Source organism: Mustela erminea, chromosome 2, assembly GCF_009829155.1.
Source record: "Mustela erminea isolate mMusErm1 chromosome 2, mMusErm1.Pri, whole genome shotgun sequence".
Classification (NCBI taxonomy): Eukaryota; Metazoa; Chordata; class Mammalia; order Carnivora; family Mustelidae; genus Mustela; species Mustela erminea.
The window spans coordinates 24,269,925-24,291,810 of record NC_045615.1 but is presented as its reverse complement, the minus strand read 5'-3'; the positions used below and the strand labels follow the sequence as shown (position 1 = coordinate 24,291,810).

General features: G+C 34.0%; 1 protein-coding gene across 3 annotated transcripts in view; it reads left to right on the top strand.

The window, feature by feature from the left end:
• LRBA (LPS responsive beige-like anchor protein) overlaps nt 1-21,886 on the top strand; it is a 731,121-nt gene that overhangs the window by 211,951 nt on the left and 497,284 nt on the right. For all 3 annotated transcript variants that reach the window (XM_032332488.1, XM_032332486.1, XM_032332485.1), the window contains 3 exons: nt 6,674-6,752; nt 8,395-8,528; nt 16,727-16,788. In XM_032332488.1, coding sequence (XP_032188379.1) covers nt 6,674-6,752; nt 8,395-8,528; nt 16,727-16,788 — 275 coding nt within the window. The remainder of the gene's footprint in view (nt 1-6,673; nt 6,753-8,394; nt 8,529-16,726; nt 16,789-21,886) is intronic.

The following is a 21,886-nucleotide window of genomic DNA, read 5'->3' as shown; positions in this document are numbered from 1 at the left end:
GCTTTGCAGAAATGTGGGAAAAGAACATTGGAGAATCTACTTTATCTTTGTTACTTTTTTTTTTTTTAAGCTTTTATTTATTTATTTGATAGAGAGAGAACAGGAGAGCATAGGCAGGGAGAGTGGCAGAGGGAAAGGGAGAAGCAGGCCCCTGCTGAGCAGGGAACTCAATGCAGGGCTTGTTCTCAGGACCCTGGAATCATGACCTGAGCCAAAGGCAGACTCTTAACTGATGGAGCCACCCAGGTGCCCCTATCTTAGGTTCTTTACATTTTTAAATTTAAACATCCTAACAACCGTGTTAAAATTTGGTGGTATTTCTCTTTTCTAAATCATACTGGTAAAATGATTTAAAAGGAATGTTCTAGAATTCTGCATGACAACAGTCACTACACAGTTAAGTATTTGTAATGAACGATAAAAGGTAAATATCTATATATAATAATTACAAATTACAAAGAAAAGGATTCCTACAAAAATGCTCAAAATGTCAGAGTAGTAGTTATTTATGTTACCCTTTGGTTTCCACTAAAATTGGAAAATTCATTCAGTTTTACTAGTAGTCAAGTGTAAATTGTTTATTCTTTATTCAGGGCAATTTGGCAATATGTGTTCATATGTAACGTGTGTGTTTATTGACTAATAGGAAGTTACCTAAAAAAATCGAGGAGTGGGGCACTGGGTGGCTCAGTCAGTATCCAGCTCTTGATCTCAACTCAGATCTTGACCTTAGGGTCATAAGTTCAAGCCCTACATTGGGCTCCACACTGGATGTGGAACCTATTTAAAAAAAAAAAAAAAAAAAAGTTGGGCGCCTGGGTGGCTCAGTGGGTTAAGCCGCTGCCTTCGGCTCGGGTCATGATCTCGGGGTCCTGGGATCGAGTCCCGCATCGGGCTCTCTGCTCAGCAGGAGCCTGCTTCCTCCTCTCTCTCTCTCTGCCTTCCTCTCTGCCTACTCGTGATCTCTCTCTGTCAAATAAATAAAAAAAATCTTTAAAAAAAAAAAAAAGTCAAGGAGTACACATAAATTTATGTAAGCAAATAGAAAATGCTATTTATTATGGTAAAGAACTAGGAATGACTCAAATGAATGTGCCTGAATTTTGGTTGGTCTGATATATTCTCATGATTAGAAGCAAATTATGATACACTTCTTTGGTAGGAATATTATGAAACAGGTAGAGAAGAAAATCTAATCACCTGCTGCACAATTTTATCTGTCTTTATTTTAACTCCAGTATAGTTAACATACAGTGTTATATTAATTTCAGGTGTACAATATGGTGATTTAACATTTCAATAATCACCCAGTGCACATCATATGGTGCACAATTTTGGACTTGTCACAATATTGATGATACCACTTTCATTATTTAATATAATCAATTATTTAATTGAATAAATAAATAAAACATTATTTAATGTTTTCAATATTTCATTATTTAACATCTAACTTCCAGGGGTGCCTGGGTGGCTCAGTGGGTTAAGCCTTTGCCTTGAGCTCAGGTCATGATCTCAGAGTCCTGGGATCGAGCCCCACATCGAGCTTTCTGCTTGGCAGGGAGCTTGCTTCCCTCTCTCTCTCTGCCTGCCTCTTTTCCTACTGATTTCTCTCTCTCTGCCAAATAAATAAATCTTAAAAAAAAAAAAATTGAATGGCCAATTTTCTGTATGGTAAAGTTACTCTTTCCCTTTTGTTTTTAATAAGTGTTTTGTGGAAAGGTACTTTAAAATTATTTAAATATCCTGTTCCTCAGCTTGTTAATTTATCTTATCAATATGGCCTCTTTGGCTTCCTATTTTATTGAATGAGTTGTAGTAAGTTATTATCATTATTTATTTTTAGTATTATTATTTTAAAATTTAATTTTGTGAGTGTGTCCCAAAATTCATTGTTTATGCACCACACCTAGTGCTCCTTGCAATACGTGCCCTCCATAATACCCACCACCACCAGGCTAACCCAACCACCCACCCCCTCCCCTCTAAAACCCTCAGTTTGTTTCTCAGAGTCCACGATTTTTAAATTTTTTAATAAACATACAATGTATTATTAGCCCCAGGGGTACAGGTCTGTGAATCACCAGGTTTACACACTTCACAGCACTCACCATAGCACATACCCTCCCCAATGTCCATAACCCCACCACCCTCTCCCTACCTTCCTCCCCCCTGCAACCATCAGTTTGTTTTGTGAGATTAAGAGTCTCTTATGGTTTGTCTCCCTCTCGATCCCATCTTGTTTCATTTATTCTTCTCCTACCCCCCAAATCCCCCACGTTGCCTCTCCACTTCCTCATATCAGGGAGATCATATGATAGTTGTCTTTCTCTGATTGACTTATTTCCCTAAGCATAATAGCCTTTAGTTCCATCCACATTCTCACAAATGGCAAGATTTCATTTCTTTTGATGGCTGCATAGTATTCCATTGTGTGTGTGTGTGTGTGTGTGTGTGTGTGTGTGTGTGTGTGTGTATCACCTCTTCTTTATCCATTCATCTGTTGATGGACATCTAGTTTCTTTCCATAGTTTGGCTATTATGGACATTACTGTTATAAACATTTGGGTGCATGTGCCCCTTTGGATCACTACATTTGTATCTTTAGGGTAAATGCCCAGTAGTGCAATTGCTGTTTTGTAGGATAGCTCTATTTTCAACTTTTTGAGGAATCATTATTTATTTTTATGCTCAAAATGTTTCCAGTTTGGTCAGTGGTAGTCCCTTCAAGCTGGCTTCTGTGTCTTCGTGAATGATGGCCTATTATTTCTTTGGCATATCTTTGCTTTCTAAAAAACAAAACTAGCTGTTTCAAGCTCATTGTGTACTTTTCTCTAGTAGATCTTGAATTGGTCATTTCTCTCTCTCAGTGAAGAATAGTGTTTAGAAGCAAGATTTGGACATGAGATGTTAAGGTATTATTGTTCCCAAGTCCTCTCAGTGGATAGAACTAGGGACTATATATGGATATGTATTTGAATGAGGATATATATTTCATACATAGTTGTATATATTACCTGTATTTAGTGAAACCATGAATTCACACAAATGCCTTTAATTTCAAATCATTAACCTCAAAGTTCTTTTTAGTTTTCTTTTCTACTTAAATGCTCTCTTCACATTGTCTGAGCTCGTATACCTTGCTCCACGTCAGTGTCACCCCTATCCTGATGCAAATACTTTCCTTGATCTATTCAAGCTAACTGCTTAAGGCCTGACTAGATTAAGGAAGTTTGGAAAATAGGGCCCTTTTGCTCTTTAAAAGCACAATATTTTTATACTGTAGTATAATGAGAAAATAACTGATTTTACTTGAAACACAGGATTCTCAGATACAGATTCTCTCTTGGCCAACTCTATCCCTGCCTTCAGACTGTCACTCATAGGTCACCTTTCCTAAGTTTTACCCTGACCACTATATCTAAAGATGCAACCAGCTTTCACTAACCCTCACCCCATGCTTCCAATTTCCCTCACTCTTCTCTATTATTTCCTAAACCACCTTCTAGCTTCCAACTTATTATGTTTATTATTTATTGTCTGTCTTCCCCTACTAGGGCTGAACTTTTTGTTTATATAAGCACTGGTATATCCCAAGCATCTAGAAAAATACCTAGACTTCTATTTGTTTTCAAAAGATAATTTTCAATAAATGAGTGAGTACATAAAGCTGCATGCTTGTTTCAGTCCTCAGTGTTCACTCAGGAATTTGGTTTCTTTTAGGGTAACCATGCAAATTAAAAATAAGAGAACCTTGGGGCACCTGGGTGTCTCAGCGTATGACTCTTGATTTCTACTTAGGTCATGATCTCAGGGTTTTGAGGTCAAGCCCCTTGTCAGGTTCTGTTCTGGGCATGGAGCCTGCTTGGGATTCTCTCTCTACCTCCGCCCCTTCCCCAACCCCCTCTTTAAAGGAAGAGAGACCCCTATGCTTTCAAGCCTTGTTAAATTTACTGCCACATTTGGTGTCCTTTTGTAGCGAGTGGGACAGTGGAGATGATCTTCCATTGCCTACACTATTGGAATGGAGCTTAGAGGTTCATCTTCACTATAAGCAAATCATACTTACATAATATGTTGAAATTATACAATTGTTTTTTCTGTAGGCTTCTAGTTTATGTGATCTTGAGGTTGTAGACTGGCAAAATAAAGATTTTAAATAGTTACACAGTTCTCCTTTACTTAGTCTTTTACCATATTGTATTTGAATCTGTTGCTTTCTTGATTTTATCCACTGTTTCCTCTTACAAGTAGGTCTCAACTATGGCTAACTACAATTGTTAAGATGCCTTTGATTATAAAATGTGTTGATTTGAGAAATGCTACCATGTGGAAAAATGTGCATTTTATCCTGATGAAACAGGTTATTATGGAAAAGAATTCTTACTTAGAGATTTTTAAAATTCTGTTTCTTTTAAAATAATCGGATGATTTTTATCTTTTTCTGCCTGAGTTCATCTAAAGTCTCTATCAGTATGCTCTAACCAAACACTGCCAGGAATAAACTTCTGGTTGAATAAGTTAGTTCAGAGAGGGAGTATGCTCACAATGAGGAAATTAGGGACATCTGAGTAAGAGAATGTTAGAAATGATTTATTACAGGATTTGAACCTATATTAGGTGATTTTAGGGAGGGGTTAAGGAAGTGGGGCTTCCTTCTAAATTGATTACTGTTAGGAAGCATGGGTAATTCTACAATGAGATACCCTAATAAATCTCATCAGAAGCCTAGAAGTCTAAAGCTGTAATTTGTAAAGTCACCAGTCATTCATACTAACAACACTAAGCAAAATCAGTATTACCAGGCCAGCTCCTGATGTCGGAGGCTGCTTTTCTACATTCTCAACTGTTTCTGTCTTCTTCCTTTATGTATGCTAGATGAGCATTTTTCCTCCATCTCTCCTTCATTTATCTTTCTGTCCACACCACTTTGTGTCCTTTTAGGTACTTCTAGGATAACTATGCCTGAAGCTTTGAGAACATATCATAAGCATCAGACCTCTGGTAGTGCATGGATTCCGGGATCTTTTGAGCTACTCTTCTCTTGTGTATCAGCTTTGCATAGTCTTTGTTTCATTTGCGTCAGTATTATTTCCTTCTTTTTGGACTGTTCTCTCTGGAATTGTGATGAGATTTCAGTCTGTATTTACCCAAATACTAACTTTCCACACATTTAAGATACTGCTTTCAGAAACTGAATTTTACTGTATTACATCTGCAAGCAAGATATGCATGTCTCTTGTACCTATAGACTCCAGGTTGTAAGGATATCATCCAAGTTGGATTCCAGTGACTCTTACAGTCCCTGTGTCATAGAGGGACACTCTATGTGCCTGTTCTTTTTCTTCCTAATATTGGCCTTAGAAAAGGCAAATGGCTGTTCTGTTTCCTTAGATCCTACTCCTAGCTTAAACTGAATGATGTTCTATCCCATATATCCTAATTCTTAAACAGGAACTTTATTTTTCCCCTTTCTTTCTTGAGCTTTTAGAATTTCTTAAGCCTCAGTAAATTATCCTACAAATTAGTCTTCTAGATTCACTCTAGAAGTAAATCTTCTAGATTCACTCTTTCAAGACTTGTCATAATGTGTGTTGCTTTGTTCCTATCTGTTCTTTTACTCTTCCAGTTACCTTTCTAGTGATTATTTTTCTCCTGCCAAGTAAGCATTATTTGTTGAAAACAAAGATGAAAATTCTTGTACAGGGTAGAACAACTTTAACATTTCGTAATAGAAGAGGATGAATTGACCATTCAACAAAATATACAAGAATATTAAAGGGTATCTGGAAGTTTCATTGGAGAGTAAAATAAGATCACATGGTAGAAATTAATTTTACACAGTAGTTCGAACAAAGAGAGGGACATAAAAACATAGGAAATAGCGAAGTACATACCACATGGAAAGATAACTTGTAAAATATGAGAGATAGGAATGATTAAGGGAATAATTTTTGGAATTAACATAAACTGAGGACCCTTCCACTTCTCTAAGCTCTGGAGAGATTGGGATGAAAAAGATGAAGTCTCAGCTTTTTAAAAGATTAGTATAATAGGAAAAAGGATATTTACAAAATCAAGTGAAATATAGCATGACAAATGCACCAACAGGTTAAGTTCTCATTACACTGAGGATACAAATGAGGGAGTATAACTTCTATTTGAATCATTTAAGAAAGGTTTCACAAGTATTCTCTGGGTTATGTTTGTTAAGCTAGACTCAGAAGCAGTCAGGCTATAGCATAAGTTATTTGGTGACTGAATAAGGTCAGTTTTTATGGAGGTGGAAGTTTATGTGCTTGAGGCTAAATTTGGAATTAACTGTTTTTGTGTTTTGCTTCAATTTTAAAGTGTCTACTTGTAAATCTCTATTGCTACTTGTTGGATAGAAGCAATCATGACTTTAGTGAGTCAGAATTTAGTTTTCTGTTACCTCTGCAGCTGATGGATCATAGGTTATTCAGTGTAATAATCAAACTTGTAACTAAGATTTACATATTAAATGATTGAAGAGATACCTTGTTAATTGGTAGATTTTAATGTTATCCAAAATATAATGGACATTTAAAATCCATTGTAATGTTTTTTGTTGACTTGCTATAAAGATAGCTTCTTTATTTGAACCTTTATCTAAAAATGGAAGATTCCTGTAAATGGTTATTTTCTTTTATAGGTGGTAGATCATCTAATGCAAAATTGCCGTCGGTGCCAACAGTTGGCTCAGTTCCACAAGACCAAGTTTCAAATATGAGGTATTAAAGCTATTAACTTGGATATTTGTGATTTATTCCTTTTGATGACTCTTTAAACTGTCTAGCTACAGTTCTTTTTTTTTTTTTCACTTACTTTTGTCTATTTTTTTAAAAGCATAAGCGACAGAGGCCTGAATGTTTTAGAAGTTTCTCTTTAAAGATTATGACATGTAAAAGGTTTTTGAGAAGTGGCTATTATGATTAATAAGTACTGCATGCAAAACAAATATTTAAATATACAGGTAGTAGCTTATGACTTAGGTTTCATATGATTATGAACTGAAAATGGAGAATTCACTGTTATTTTTTCTTTAAAAATGCTGAAGCAAGTTATAGCCAGTCAACCAAAGCACAGTGAAACTGAGCAGTAGGTACATTTTTACCGTCCTTAACCTTTTTAAATTGGGAATATGCATTTCAAATTCAAAGGTGGAATACTGTGAATATTTTCTACCACTAGAGCCTTAATAGAGTTCTTGATCCTCCTTCCACTACTGGAAAATCCTAGCACTCCGCAAATATAGGCACCAAAGTTCTGTATGTGTAACCTTGTAGTTGTGATATTATCCAGAGAAGAATAGTATTAAGGGTAGTTAGTACCTTGGATGAGATGCTAATTGGTAGAAGAGATTTCCATCAGCTAAACAGTTGATAGTTTCAGTAGCAGCTCTTGTTGGTATTACGAAGTACTACTCCTTGTGTGAATGAATAGGTAAATAGTGGCTGTTTGTGTATATATTTTGTTTATAAGTTCAGAACTAAAGCTGTGGATGCCTATGAATTTCCTGAAATGCAGGAAGCTTGTTTAACTCATTAAATATATACATGTATGTGGTTGTATGTGTGTATACATATGAGTATATGTGCATGTAGTCACAGAGACATATTAATATGTAAATTGAGATCATTATAAGTATGCCAGTAAAGTATACTAATTTTCAAATGAAAAGTTGTTCAGATTGCTTTAGAAAAAAAATTCTCAAAAGATGTCAATGAGAAAAGAATATAAACTAATTCAGTTTATAAATACTTACGGTGTCTATGCTATATGCTGCAGCTGAGAACTTAGAAAGGAAGATATAATTCTTGGACTGAAGGTGCTGATGGTTTATTAATAGACAAATTTTTTTCTTTTAAAGACTTTATTTGAGAGAGAGAGAAAGAGAGAGAGAGTGTGAGTTGGGGGAGGGGCAGAGGCAGACTTTAAGACTCCTCTTAAAGCAAGGATCCCAACCCAAGGCTCTATCTCAGGATCCTGAGATCATGACTTGAGCTGAAGGGATATGCTTAAACCAACAGAGCCACTCAGGTGACCCAGTAATACACAAATTTGATAAGGATTTGGTCGAGTTTTTTAGGTTATAATGGTGTTAAAATCAAGTGCTCTATACTGACCCATTAAGATTTCCAGTAAGAATCAGATGCTTAGAGTGGTTGTTTACCAGATTATTTGTCAGGGCTGGGGTGGTAATATAGAACTTAATAATAAAGGGTATTCTAGCAGAAGGAATGATATGTATAGCAATAATGAGTTGTTATATAATTTTTAATTTCTCATGATTTTACATTTCTTTGGAAACTCATTTTAAAAACTGAAAATTGTAAATTCTAATGAATAGTTCAGATAATATCTTTCCATTAGTATTACAGAGAGGCTTGAACATGCTTTGGAAAAGGCAGCTCCTCTTCTGCGAGAGATTTTTGTGGATTTTGCACCTTTTCTTTCTCGGACACTTTTGGGTAGTCATGGACAAGAACTGCTTATAGAAGGAACAAGTAAGTGATTTTTCTTTATGTCACTTTACAAATGAATATTTAAATTTATATTTAAGTTTTAAGATTAAAAATGGAAATGAATAATAGGAGATGTGTGGAGTTTCATTGTTCAGGTAGTTTTCAGCCTTTGACAAAGTTTCTTCCAGAGTCTGTATCTTTTGAAAGATGTGTCTCTTCCATTGTTCTAATCTGATTTGGATTTTTAATTAGTGATTTGGATGAAGCAGAAAAGTATGTACTGAACCAAAGAACTACGACTTAGATTTCTTTTTTTAATGCATTAAAATAAACTATGATAATGGAGAATTGGAAAGATTAGTGTTACAGTAATTAGCAGGCATTTATCTGGGATTTTACTAGAACTTAAGATCCATATAAACAATAGTATATCGCCACATATTAGGAAAATGAGGAATGTGTTATTAGTCCTTATTAGTAGAATTCTGTTTTATAAATAAGTAGAAGTAAGTAACAGTGTTGGGGTCCGCTATCAAAGGAATGAGACTGAGACAAGGTGAAAGTTATGCAAAGCTTTATTCTATGCCAATCATTAGAAGTTAGACTGACTGTCCAGGGGAACGAGACTGAGACAAAGTGAACGTTATGCAAAGCTTTATTCTATGCCAAGCATTAGAAGTCAGACTGACCGGCCAGGGCCACCTCCAGAGAGAGCGATCCCCTCTCGATCTCACAGGCTGGTTTTATAGGACATAACCGCAGACCCACGGTACGTGGCTTTTGTTGTTAAGGCGTTTACTCCTGGAATCGATAACCTGGAACCGATACCAGGAACTATTGGGGTGTTTATTCCCAGAATGAAGTCCGTGGATGTAAACAACAATATGGCTACCTTGGCAATATGGAGTCGCTCTGGCTAAGCAGGCCCTAATAGTTAAACAGGTTTTAACATTAAATTGGCCCTAACAACAGTAGTACTCTATCCTGCTTACACATAGATTCCTGGATCATTTATAGGTAGTATACTTTGAGATGGTGTCAAACTAGATAGCATTCAGAGTTGGTTGTTGAGTTGGATTGAAAACCATATGCTGTTTATAGAATGAAGGAGTATTCAGACTTTTTTTCTTTTTTTAAGGTTTTATTTATTTATTTGAGAGAGAGAGAGAGAGCACAAGCAGGATTGTGAAAGGGGACAGGGTCAGAGGAAGAAGCAGACTCCACGCTGAGCCAGGAGCCTGATGCAGGACTTGATCCTGGGTCTCCAGGATCGTGACCTGAGCCAAAGGCAGTCGCTTAACCAACTGAGCTATCGAGGTGTCCCTGGCCCTTTTTTTTAAAAATTTTTATTTAAATATGGGGTACTTACCATATAGTGAATATTTTCTAATATTAGAAACATGACTCAGCCAATTGCTATCTCTGACAGCAGGTATCAGTTCAACAGAGAATAGCTTTCCAAACAATTCTAGTTAAGAGCTTAATAGACTGACTGCAGAATACCAGTCTTCATCCTTACAAGTAGAATTTTTTAAGGATAAGCTGGAGGATTTTCATCAGTGATAATATAGAATTGATTTTTTTAAATTTAGATATGTTTGGACTAGAAGTTTCCTAAATATGGGTTTGTCTGTGTCCATGGTTCATGGTTTAGGATTAAACACTTTGATTCTCCTAAAGCGGAAAAATCATGGAAAAATGTAATTATCTGTATCCTGCTCTCTTTAAATATCAATTTATAGCTTTAGTTATAAATTTTTGTTGAGTAACAGTCACTAGATGATCTCTTGAGGAATTTTTTTTTTTAAAGATTTTATTTATTTATTTGACAGACAGAGATCACAAGTAGGCAGAGAGGCAGGCAGAGAGAGAGAGGGAAGCAGGCTCCCTGCTGAGCAGAGAGCCCGATGCGGGACTCGATCCCAGGACCCCGAGATCATGACCTGAGCCGAAGGCAGCGGCTTAACCCACTGAGCCACCCAGGCGCCCCTCTTGAGGAATTTTTAAAAACTTATTAAAAAATACTTTTTTTAAAAAAAGATTTTATTCATTTGACAGAGAGATACCCAATGAGAGAGGGAACACAAATAGGGGGAATGGGAGAGAGAGAAGCAGGCCTCCAGCTGAGCAGGGAGCCTGATGTGGGGCTTGATCCCAGGAGCCTGGGATCATGACCCAAGCTGAAGGGAGATGTTTAACAATTGAGACACCCAGGCACCCCCCAAAAACTCTCTTTTAGAAATAAGAATATGGAAATGCAAGGTAGAGATAGTTCAATAGTGGAAGATACTCTTTATATTAGCACTAATTGAGGGATATCAGCACATTTAAAATAATAAGCTTTAGCTGAAATAAGAATTTCATTATCATCTGTGTTATATAGATGTATATGGAGTTGGTCATGAGTGGTCTCATTTCCACAGAGGGAAAAAGTATTAAATTTATTTGAAAAAGTTCAAGTTTTAGAAATATTTACTTAATTTGGGGGTAGAATTTTACCTTATCTGCCAAAGGATATAATTTTTCCAGCCATGCATGGACTATTTGGTCTAATGAAGTAATAAAATTTGAAAGATAATGAATTGAAGGATAAAATTGAAGGACTTCTCCCTAATTTATACTTAACATGTTAAATATTTATTTTTTAAAGTGGTTTGACAGTTTACAAACTATATTTCATTATTGTAAAGTGGATTATTAATTACAGCTTTTTGGTGTAGCAAAACAGAGCTTTTAGTTGGTCTTTGAGTTTTATAATAGATCTCACAAGATACTCAGAAGTACTAAACTTGCTAATTACAGATCCCTGAACAACGTTTAATTTAGAATCAGTTTTTTACTGGTAAGTTCTGATAAACTGATAATAAGGAAGATGATGCACTCTTGAGCAGTGCCTACTTATTGGACTGTATTCATAAAAAGTTAGCCAAAAAAAAAAAATCTAGGAATTTTATGCATCTTAGATATGTATGTTAAGTTGTAAGGAACGTTTTGGGTGGTGGTTTTTGTGCATTGTAAAACAACTAAGAGTTTTGAGTAGAAGTGTTTGTGGCATGGTATTGTTCAAAAGCACTAGATTCAAAGACAGGAGACCTTGGTTCTAATCCTGCCTTTGTCAGTCACAAGTTGTATGCCCAGAGACTGGAAGGCTTATTACTTCTACAATTTTTTAATGTTGTTTTTTTTTATTTAAAAAGTTTTAAATATGTTAAATATGTATGGAGTAGAAATTGAAATAACCATGAACTTATTACCAACTCCCAAACCATCTTTGTTTTGCTATAATTGTTTGTTGTATCTGCCTCCCTTTATTTTGCTTTAGTATTTAAATCAATTCTAGACATTGTTGTTTTACCCTTAAGTAATTCATAAGCCATGTAAAAAAGGATATTTTCTTACATAATCATAATTGTTGTATATATACCTAATATTGATGAATATGAACTAAGTATTATATAGCACAGAACTATTATCAATATTAATAGTTCTGTGCTATATAATACTTAGTTCATATTCATCGTTTTTTAAATGTCTTTTTACAAAACATTTTCTCATTTATATACAGACAAAATCAATTTATTGCATTTGGTTATGTCTTTTAAGTCTTTATTAATATCAAATAGTTTCTCCATATTTTCCCTCTGTTTTCATGCTATTGGGTTGTGGAAGAAATCTGGTTGGTTGTTCTGTAGAATGTTACATATTTTGGCACTCTGTGGCCATTGTTTCCTCATGATGTCATTTAATGGTTTCTCTGTCCCATTTATTTTCTGATGGCTTGAGATTAGATTTAAAAGCTTAGTTAAATGAAACAAGATGGGATTGGGAGGGAGACAAACCATAAGAGACTCTTAATCTCACAAAACAAACAGGGTTGCTAGGGGGTAGGGGAGTAGGGATATGGTGGCTGGGTTATGGACATTGGGAAGGGTATGTCCTATGGTGAGTGCTCTGAAATGTGTAATCCTGATGATTCACAGACCTGTACCCCCTGGGACAAATAATACATTAAATGTTTAAATAAATAAATAAATAGATAGATACATAGATAGTTTAGTTTAGTTTAGTTAGAGGTAACACTGCCTATTACATCTTGCCTAGAACCACATGTTTTCTGATTGTTTCAATTTTAGTGATACTAACCCTCTTTTTCAACCTTTTGTAAGGATTGATATGTTGTTATTTTTGCTATTTTGAAGAGGTCTTTCAAAAACAAAGAAAGTTACTTAAAAAATAACATTTATTCTATCTTACAATTACCATATGTGAACATGTTTTTATAAATCTAGGATTCATTAGGGGGTCTTTGTGATATTAATTTTCCTATACCTTAAAACACTTTATTTCACCATTATTCTTCAGTTATTCCTACTATAGTAAGGACTATAAAATAATGAGAAGAAAATAATACTGCAATTGCCCGTAGAATTATGATATAATAAGAAAATAAATCATCACTCTTGGATCACCCTCAGTTTGTACTGCATTCCCCAAAGTACTGGATCATATTTTAAGAAGATAGAAATTTGTTTTCTCAGTGGGAACAAGAACTGATATTTGGGGAGGGCAGAAACATTTTAAGTATTATATGGTTCTTCCATTGGGTCACAGTACATCTATACAGTGTATGTTTAGTATTAAAATTTCGTGGGGATGCAATTAAGAAAAAATGTTCTGAAATGGCTTCTTAGTGGGGAGCAATAAAAAAAAAAGAAGGTTGAGAAATATCAGTAAAAAGAAAATCCGTGGATACCATCTTTGTGGTCTTATTTTCAGCTTTCATTGAATTCAGTTAGGAATTCAGAATTGTTTATTTTCTGCTCTTAATGATAAGGTGAAAAATTGACAGAAGAAGACATTTTACAATTATTAGACCATCTGAGGATGAATTTAAAGAGAGAGAGCAACACTCAAATTTTATCAAACCCAAGAATTCATTAGTGCACAGTATATTTCTGTGGACAAAAAGGAAATTGATTTTCTTAGTATGTCATTCTATAGAAAGGACTTCATTGTACAAAATTGATGCAATGTTTTCTGACAAGAACATGGAGCATCTTATTTTGCTAAAAAGGTATGTGACAGTGTTCTTCCATGGCTTTGATAGTTACACAGCACAATTTACTTGGTACAATTTCTAAGTGAATAAAAAAGGCAAGTGTGTTACATGAAAATGATTGGAAAGAAAAGTTCATGTAGAAATGAAAAAAATTAGTGGATTCATCATTCTAAATCATGTTTGAAAGTCCAAAGAAGAAAATATTTTATAATTCTGGATCAAAGAAGATGACTGTCATCTTTTCAACAAAATTTTGAATGATTCACCTTTTCCAAAGTACTACATTTGATGATATAAGTTCAAGAAATAGGACCAGAATTAATGATAAGGTGGAACTAATTAGAAGTTTATCTGAAATTTGGAATTAGTATTTACAAGGTAGATATCATATTTATAGATTGATGAAGAGCAGTTAGTTGAATCCAAAGGCTTTTGCTCATATAGGTTATATACAAATAACCTTTAAAACCAGAGAAATAGAGAATAAGAATTTGAGTGCATTATGCTTAAATTATTATTAAAGCTTCTAATAATGTTTGTAATCATCTCTTTTTATATAAAAATCAAGTTGACTTAAATACGTACTTAAAATACATATATTTTTAAAAAGGCTTCTTACATTCCACGTGGCAAAAGGTCATGACTGTTTTTCATGTTACTTGAAGTTTAGACAGATCAGTGGGTTCAGATGTTGCTAGCTTAATATCTGGTAAATCATTTAATATTTCTGAATTTAGCAGTAAGGAAAAGCAGTGATAATGGAGGTGGGGTAAATAGTCTTGGGTGAAGAAATTTGAAGAAAATTACATGACCAAATGAGTATAAAGCTCTTGGCTTTGGTATCCTGAGTTTGTCTTTTTTTGAAGGGACTAAAATTGCATATCTCTAAAAAATAAACCAAAAATAAAACCAAGCAAAATGAACCCTATGGTTATTCTGAGAGGCTTTTAGAGAAGTTGGGTTAAGAGCCTACTCAGATCTCTGAGGCTGTCTTGTGTGCTTTCTGCTAACTGGGGCAATAATAGGGTGTGTGTGTGTGTGTGTGTGTAAATGAAAATTAATACTTCTGCAGCAGTTTATAACTTTAAGTATTGTTTTAGGGCCTTCCTTTGGATAATTCTTAGAGTCCGAAGACAGATTATTGGTTTATAATTCATTTCTTCTTTTTCATACCTGGAACCAGTGTCACCCAAGGGCAAAAGAGAGAAAGAAAGAGAGGGAGAGAGATGATTAAGTTGTGCAGCCTGATACCAAGTCCTTTATTGGTGATATTTCTTGTTTCTTTGAGTCCAAGGTTATATATTTTTGTTTACAGTATTACTGCCTTTTAGAGAGGGAGCTTATTATTAGAGATCTAATATAAGGTCTTTTTTGTCCCCTAAAGCCCTTTCTCATTTAAAATTTAATATACCATCTACCCTGGCCTTCCTCCCCATCTTTTACAAATCTACAAAACCCCATTCCAAAAAATGCATGAATTGTTCTAATCAAACTATGAAATGTTATTTATTTTACTATCGCTTAACACTTAACTCTTTGATCATTGAGTTAAATGGCCCAAGGCCTTTTTAAGTCATTATTGTTCTTTTTCTGAGTGGATAAAAAAGGCTGAGCCAGATCAGAGCCCAAATATTTTGCTGTTGAAAGGAAAGTTGGTAAGGAATTCTGGTTTCTCTAGAATAGAGCAGTGGAATAATGACCTAAGTAAAGAAAGATCTGAGTTTACTTTTTGGAAGTGGAAGTATATGGAACCTTCTGTTTGTTTACATTTTATGTAAAGTGACAAGGTTTCAGACCAGCAGAGGGCTGTACCAGCGATGAGATGAACTATTGGCTGTGCCCTTCATTTTGGCCTTGGTATTAGCCTGCAGAGCTACGCTCATTTCAGCTCTACAGAAACTGTAATTTAGTCTAGTTAATGACCTGCTTTCTTAATGCAACATGTATATACTCTGTAGCTAATTTCTATGCTGGTGCTGACACTATTACCGTCATTATTTCTAAGTTACACGTTTTTTCAGACATTGAGAAAAATGGTTCTTTTCTAAAAAGTGAAGAGGGGAACAACCTATTGTTGTTAACAACAACAACAGTGTTGTTAACAACATTAAATAGGTTGTTTAATGTGAATGCTATTTATTAGACTACAGAATGGCAGTGTGTGCCATCAGTTGGTATGAGGCAGCATGACTAAAAGAGGTGAGGAAAAAGAACTACAGAGCTAGAAAATTAAAGAAAGGGAATAAGATGGGATAGGATGCCTCCAAGAGCTTTCATGGAAAGAAAGAAAGAAGCAAGATAATTCTGCAGGATGTGTATGGGTCCACCAGGAATTATTTTTATTGTTACGCCCTGGATTCTAAACTTGTGTTTGCTTAGAAAAATATAAAATAAAAAATAACATTTTTTCTGATTATTAGTCATGTGATTTAGTAATTTAGTGCTTTTAATTATGGGCACTGCTTTTTTAACATACTGGTTACGAAATGTTCTTTGAATGAACTTTTTTAGATTTTGTTGGTAACCCAAACTAAGGAAGTCTTTAGATATGTATTGTTTAGAAGTTCCTTCCTGAGGTATTTGTGGTGAATGCAAATGAAACAGAAAAGAGAAAATGTAAATGAATTTATTTATAAGAAATCAAGAATATATAACAGAACGCTTACACTTCTGTTAAGGTTTAGTGTGAGGTCACAGGTCAAGGTACTAATAAGAGTGTTTGGGATGTCTGCTGCCATGAAACAAAATGGAAACTTGATTGATAGCTAGAGGGTTGAAGGGAGAGAGTGTGGTGGAGAAAGCAAAGGTCAGGGAGCCATTTCCCTTCTCTGCATGTATAACAATCAGCTCTCTCCAAAACAAAATGTAGATAATATTGATCAATATGGCATATGTTGTGCACATTTCTCAGTGTTGTGAAATGTCATTATATATGGAGTTCTAATGTTTTGGTAGATTGAATACTGAAATGAAATAGTTTACAAATAAAATTGTGGTAGTTTTGATGCCAAGTTTAAAGTAATTACAGAGTACCTGTTTACTCATATCGAATGTGTGTGGGTTTGTTCTTAGCAAGATGTTAAATTTTGTTTTAAAAACCAATTTGGATAAAGTTGTATAACAAATCCCTCATATTTGTTTTTTACTCTGTAATTTTTCTTTTAAATTCTCTTTAAAATAGGTCTGGTTTGCATGAAGTCTAGTAGTTCGGTTGTGGAATTGGTTATGCTACTGTGTTCTCAGGTGAGTAACAGGAAAAAATGTTGGATTAAAAGTGAATTCTTGCATGACTTTATAAGGAAATTATAATTGTTTTAGTAGATATTTTTGCTGTAATAGAGTTTGAATTTGCGATTTTAAAATAATTTTATTTGTATTGCAAAAGGATTACTTCTTATCTTTGATATTAACAAAGACTACAAAGATAATTTTGTAGTGAGCGCTGAGAGAGAACAGATAGATGAGAAACAGGTTTTTAGAATCTCATTAAAAAATGTCTAGAGCGAATGATCTTGAGGTGGCTAAATTTCTTTACTGAATATATTAAGGTTATAGAAACAGATTTATTTCTAAACCTTGTGGAGTGCTACTCTGACTCCCTTAGGAATAATGGGTTTACTTCCCTTTTGTGTAGAGGTTATAAAATGAGTGATAAATAATTTTGAATTCTTGTCATTGCTAATTATTTTTGACATACAGAGTAGATTTGGGAAAACATCAGCAAAAGTATGGCAGCCATCATGATAAGATGTAGTGAATAAATTCCTAAAGCAAAATTGCTTTTAGTGTTCAGAAATTTTATACCTCATGTAAACTTTAATGATTTTTAGAAAATGTATATAAAAAACATATATCTTGTGGTTTTTCTTTTCTGTTTTGCAATTAAACAGATGAATGTTTTTACAGAGAGTTTTCTTTCTAGTCTTTTAAAAATGATATCTTGCTGGTAGTAAATTCTGCTACTTAAAACTTTAAAATAGCCTTTTTTAATAGGAAGGGTATTGGTCTAGAGGTCAAGGGTTCTGACCCATTTCAAAACCTTTGACCTTCATTTACAACTTTTGTGGTGTACTTGCCTGACGAATAAGGATAATGCAAAATTAATGTTTCTTTGCATCGATTTATTCATTTTAGCGTTTATATTGCCAAATTTATTTAGACTGTGCTGATGGACATTTCATGAATACAAATTAAAGAATCATAGAAGGTGTGAAAAATCAATACTATGCATTGTCAATAAAATGGAATAAGAACAATTACTTCTACAGATTACACTTAATGGATTTTTATAATGAACTTGTGAGGAGTGGTTATGTTTCTAGTGAGCTTATTATTCTTAGATTTAGCAAGAATCATGTTTTTATAATTTAATCATCTCCTTTAGAAAACTCCATTCCTTTAAAAAGCTTAATGTAGAAAATTTTTCATTAACTAATCTAATTTGAAATAATTGCTTATTTATTTCTTGGATCTAAGTTACCATATGCCATTCTTAAACCAGTACAAAATGATCCTTACTTTTAAGAAGCATTAATTTCTTCACAGAGTATGAAATTATTTATACTGATATAAATGTTTCATAGATGAATTTTGATAACAATGTTCCACTTTTTAGTTCAGAAGAATTGAATATATTCTTGATATATCAAAGCTGTTTCAGATAGTATATTACATAGTTGAATGTTAGAAGCTAAAAAGATGAAGAATGACATGTTTTAAAACACCTATTTATCATGTATGTCACAGGGCTGTTTAATACTAATCTAATCAAATGGGATATGAAGATCACTTAGTAGAATAAGTTGCAAAAGTCGGATACTGTCAAGATTTTTGTTTGAATAAAATCAAATACATTATTGGTTATTTGAAGTCCTTACCATTTTTTATGAGTTCTTCAAAAGTTCCATGGCATCTCTATAAGATGTAGCACAGTGTGAAAAATGATGTGAAAAATGAAGCTAGAATTAGCTCCAGATGTATACAGATTGTTCCAGGGTGATAATTACATTTTTCACTTTGAATTTTCCTAATTCAAAGAGGTCAGCTTGGCAGTCACAAAAGTGATTTATTTTGTTAAGAAGTGAACTGTCTTTTTCTACATGAAAGCTTAAGAGATATGAAATTGAATTTGAAGTCGACATTTTGCAGATACTGGGTGGGGATGGCTTGAGTTTGATTGATAATTTTTTTTAGTCTGAGATAGGGTGGGAAGTGAAAAGCTAGCATATTGCTAAAATTTTAATTAATTTTTTAAGGGGAGATGGAGAGGATTGAGTGCCAGAGATCGAAAGATCAGGTCAAAAACTCCTTTTTAATCACATAAATAATGGGATATGCTTATGAACTTAACATCTGCAAATTTGATTTAAAACTTTACAAATTAGTTGGTGTTAATTTCATGACAATCAGCCATGTTCTGATTATTTTTTTTTTAATCCATTCAGAACTTACTTTCTTTTTGCATTCTTTTTAACAAGGTGTTTAAATCGGCCACATTTTATTACAAAAAAAGATTAGGACCCAAATTTAAGAAATTTAGAAATGAACACATTTGTTTTGCTGTTGTTAAGACAAAACAAATCACTATATATTTTCTTGAGGCTTCAACTAGGATTATATTTTTCAGTATTCACTTACTCATTATTAGGTTGATTAAACAGCATTTCATATTTTATCTCATTTACATTTAACATTGTTAAGGCAAAAATCCTGTTATTTAGAATAGAAAAGCTTTCTTAACATACTCAGCATTACATTTTTGAGTAAAGTTAAATACTGAAGATTTGTTAAATTAGGTTTATTCATATATTGAGTCCCATGTAAAGTAATTCAAGAGCTACGTAAGCTTCAAAGGTTGATTTAAATTCTTTTTGCTTCTTTAAAATAAGATTGTATACATTCTTCAGGAAACTGTACTCTCTGATGCCTAGAAAAAAATTGAACAAATTCTAATTTACACTTCAGATTTAGTTTTTCACAAGCATGTAACTTACTAGTGCCTACTCTTTATTGTATATGTGTGTAAACCTTATAGAAATCTATATGAATTTAAAGAAAATTCTAACTAACTATTTCAACTAATATTATTCTAGCATTGTGTAAAGTGTTTGTATCATGCTCATTTGACATTAATATCATTTTTGAAAGAATTGACATTGCATTCAAGGCCACTTTATAAAAGCGTTGCTTTGCTCATCCTAATTCAGTCTGACATACATTCCAATAACACTACCTCCCTTCTCAGGTTTAAAGCTAAATTTATGACTGTGCATTGTGAAGTGCATCATTTAAAAATGGTTTCAACCCAAAACATCTAATAAATAAATAATGTGTATGGCTACTCAGTAGTAGACTTTCTAGACTAGAAATCATTCCATCGGATACTCAACAGTCCACTATCGGAGAGGGCTGTCAGATAAATCTTATGGTAGCTGCATTCATGTCCTGTAAATCACATATTATTGTCTGAGCCTTCTGCCAGGTCATCTATTCTTTTCCCATTTATCAGAAATGCATAGAGTATATAGAAAAACTAGAAGCACCATGTAGTCTGGCCTAGCATCCTGTCCGAGTAATTAATTAGCAGCAAAACATAATTTAAAATGCCGTTAGTCTGATTTTTCTTTAAAAATTGTTTTATCAAAATACGTAGATTGTTCCTATTTTAGAATTTTTTTTTTTCACATGAAGGTTATGAGATAAGGTTTGGTCATTTTAGATTCAGGTGTGTGTTTTTATACCCCTTAATTATTAATTTAAAAATTATAATAACCAGATGTTACCATTTTTATGATTCTTTTATGGTAGTTTTATGTTGAATTTTTGCTACTTGAGGTATCTTTTTTCCTGAATTTTTATAGTAAAATGTTTTTCCCTTCAATATCCTCTAATTTTTTCCTAAATCTAGTTTCCTTCTCCTTTTTAAGTTTGTCTCTTCTAAATATGTGACATTAATGTTATTGCTCTTGACTTTTTATTTCATGAGCTTTTCCTTTTTGTAGTTGTGATGAGTATTTTGAGTAAAGTAGATAATTGAAACAAACCAAGGTGGGGGCAGGAGAAGAAAAACAAGCCAGCTCTATACCATGGCGCAAAAGTGTCCTTCATTATCAGGTCTCACTTATTGCTTGGACCTTATTTCTTACCACTTTGTTTTTGTAGTCTCATGCTCAATTTATATGTTCTCAAACTATGCTGAACTATTTAAAGTTACTCAAATGTGCCATCATAATTTTGTCTGTTAGTGTATGCTTTTTCTTTCCCTAAAATTTCCCTCCTTTAAATTTAGTGACTCTAATGATTGACTTCTCATCATTCAGAACTGAGCTTAATTGTCCTCTTCTCAGATCATCATATCTATAGTTGGTATCTTTTTGCTTATCTTCATTTGCTTATCCTCATTTTAGCACTCCTCATAGGATGTACAACCAATTTTAGGTATACCTGTAGAACTTGTTACTTTTTTGTCGTCAGCTTCCCTGTCTGTACTCTAGGCCCTGTGAAGGTGACAACTCTTTCTGTTTTGCCTGTTAAAGTATACTTGGTACTCAGCACAGTCCCTGCCACATGATGGCTGCCTAGTGAATATTTATAGATAAATAAGTAGTCCAGCTTCCAGCTACATGGCATTCTTTCTGGAAATGGAAAGCTTCCTTTGACTCCTCTCTGCTCCAAGACTCTAACTCTTGTGTTCATCCAGAGCTCCCATTGCCTGTTATTCCTTTCATTGTTTAAGTTGCCTGTGATTTTTCTTTCTCTTCCAGTAGACTATAAGTTTCTTGAAGGCAAGCACTGTGTTTTGTTTCGTATCTCCAAAATCCAGCATAATTACTGTTCAACCAAATATTTATGTATTTGTGTAATTAATAATTGAATGATAACAATAGTCTTAAGTCAACATATTTTGGGCCTTTGCCTTTTGGTCTTTTTCACTGTGAAATATTCCCTTACTTCTTGTATATTATTGTGTGTGTTTTAAGTGTTCATTTTTTTTTTAAGATTTTATTTATTTATTTGACAGAGATATCATAAGTAGGCAGAGAGGCAGGCAGAGAGAGAGAGAAGGAAGCAGGCTCCCCACTGAGCAGAGAGCCCAATGCGGGACTCGATTCCAGAACCCTAGGATCATGACCTGAGCCAAAGGCAGAGGCTTTAACCCACTGAGCCACCCAGGCGCCCCTTAAGTGTTCAGCTATCTTGTCCTAACCCAGTTCTGTAGTCGTGTTCATTTATAAATAAGGTCTTTGCCTTTTCATTGTCATTTGGCTTAGTTTTACCTCTTTAAAAAAAACAAAAACTTGTAGAAGTATAATTTACATACAGTATATATGCACATAGTTTA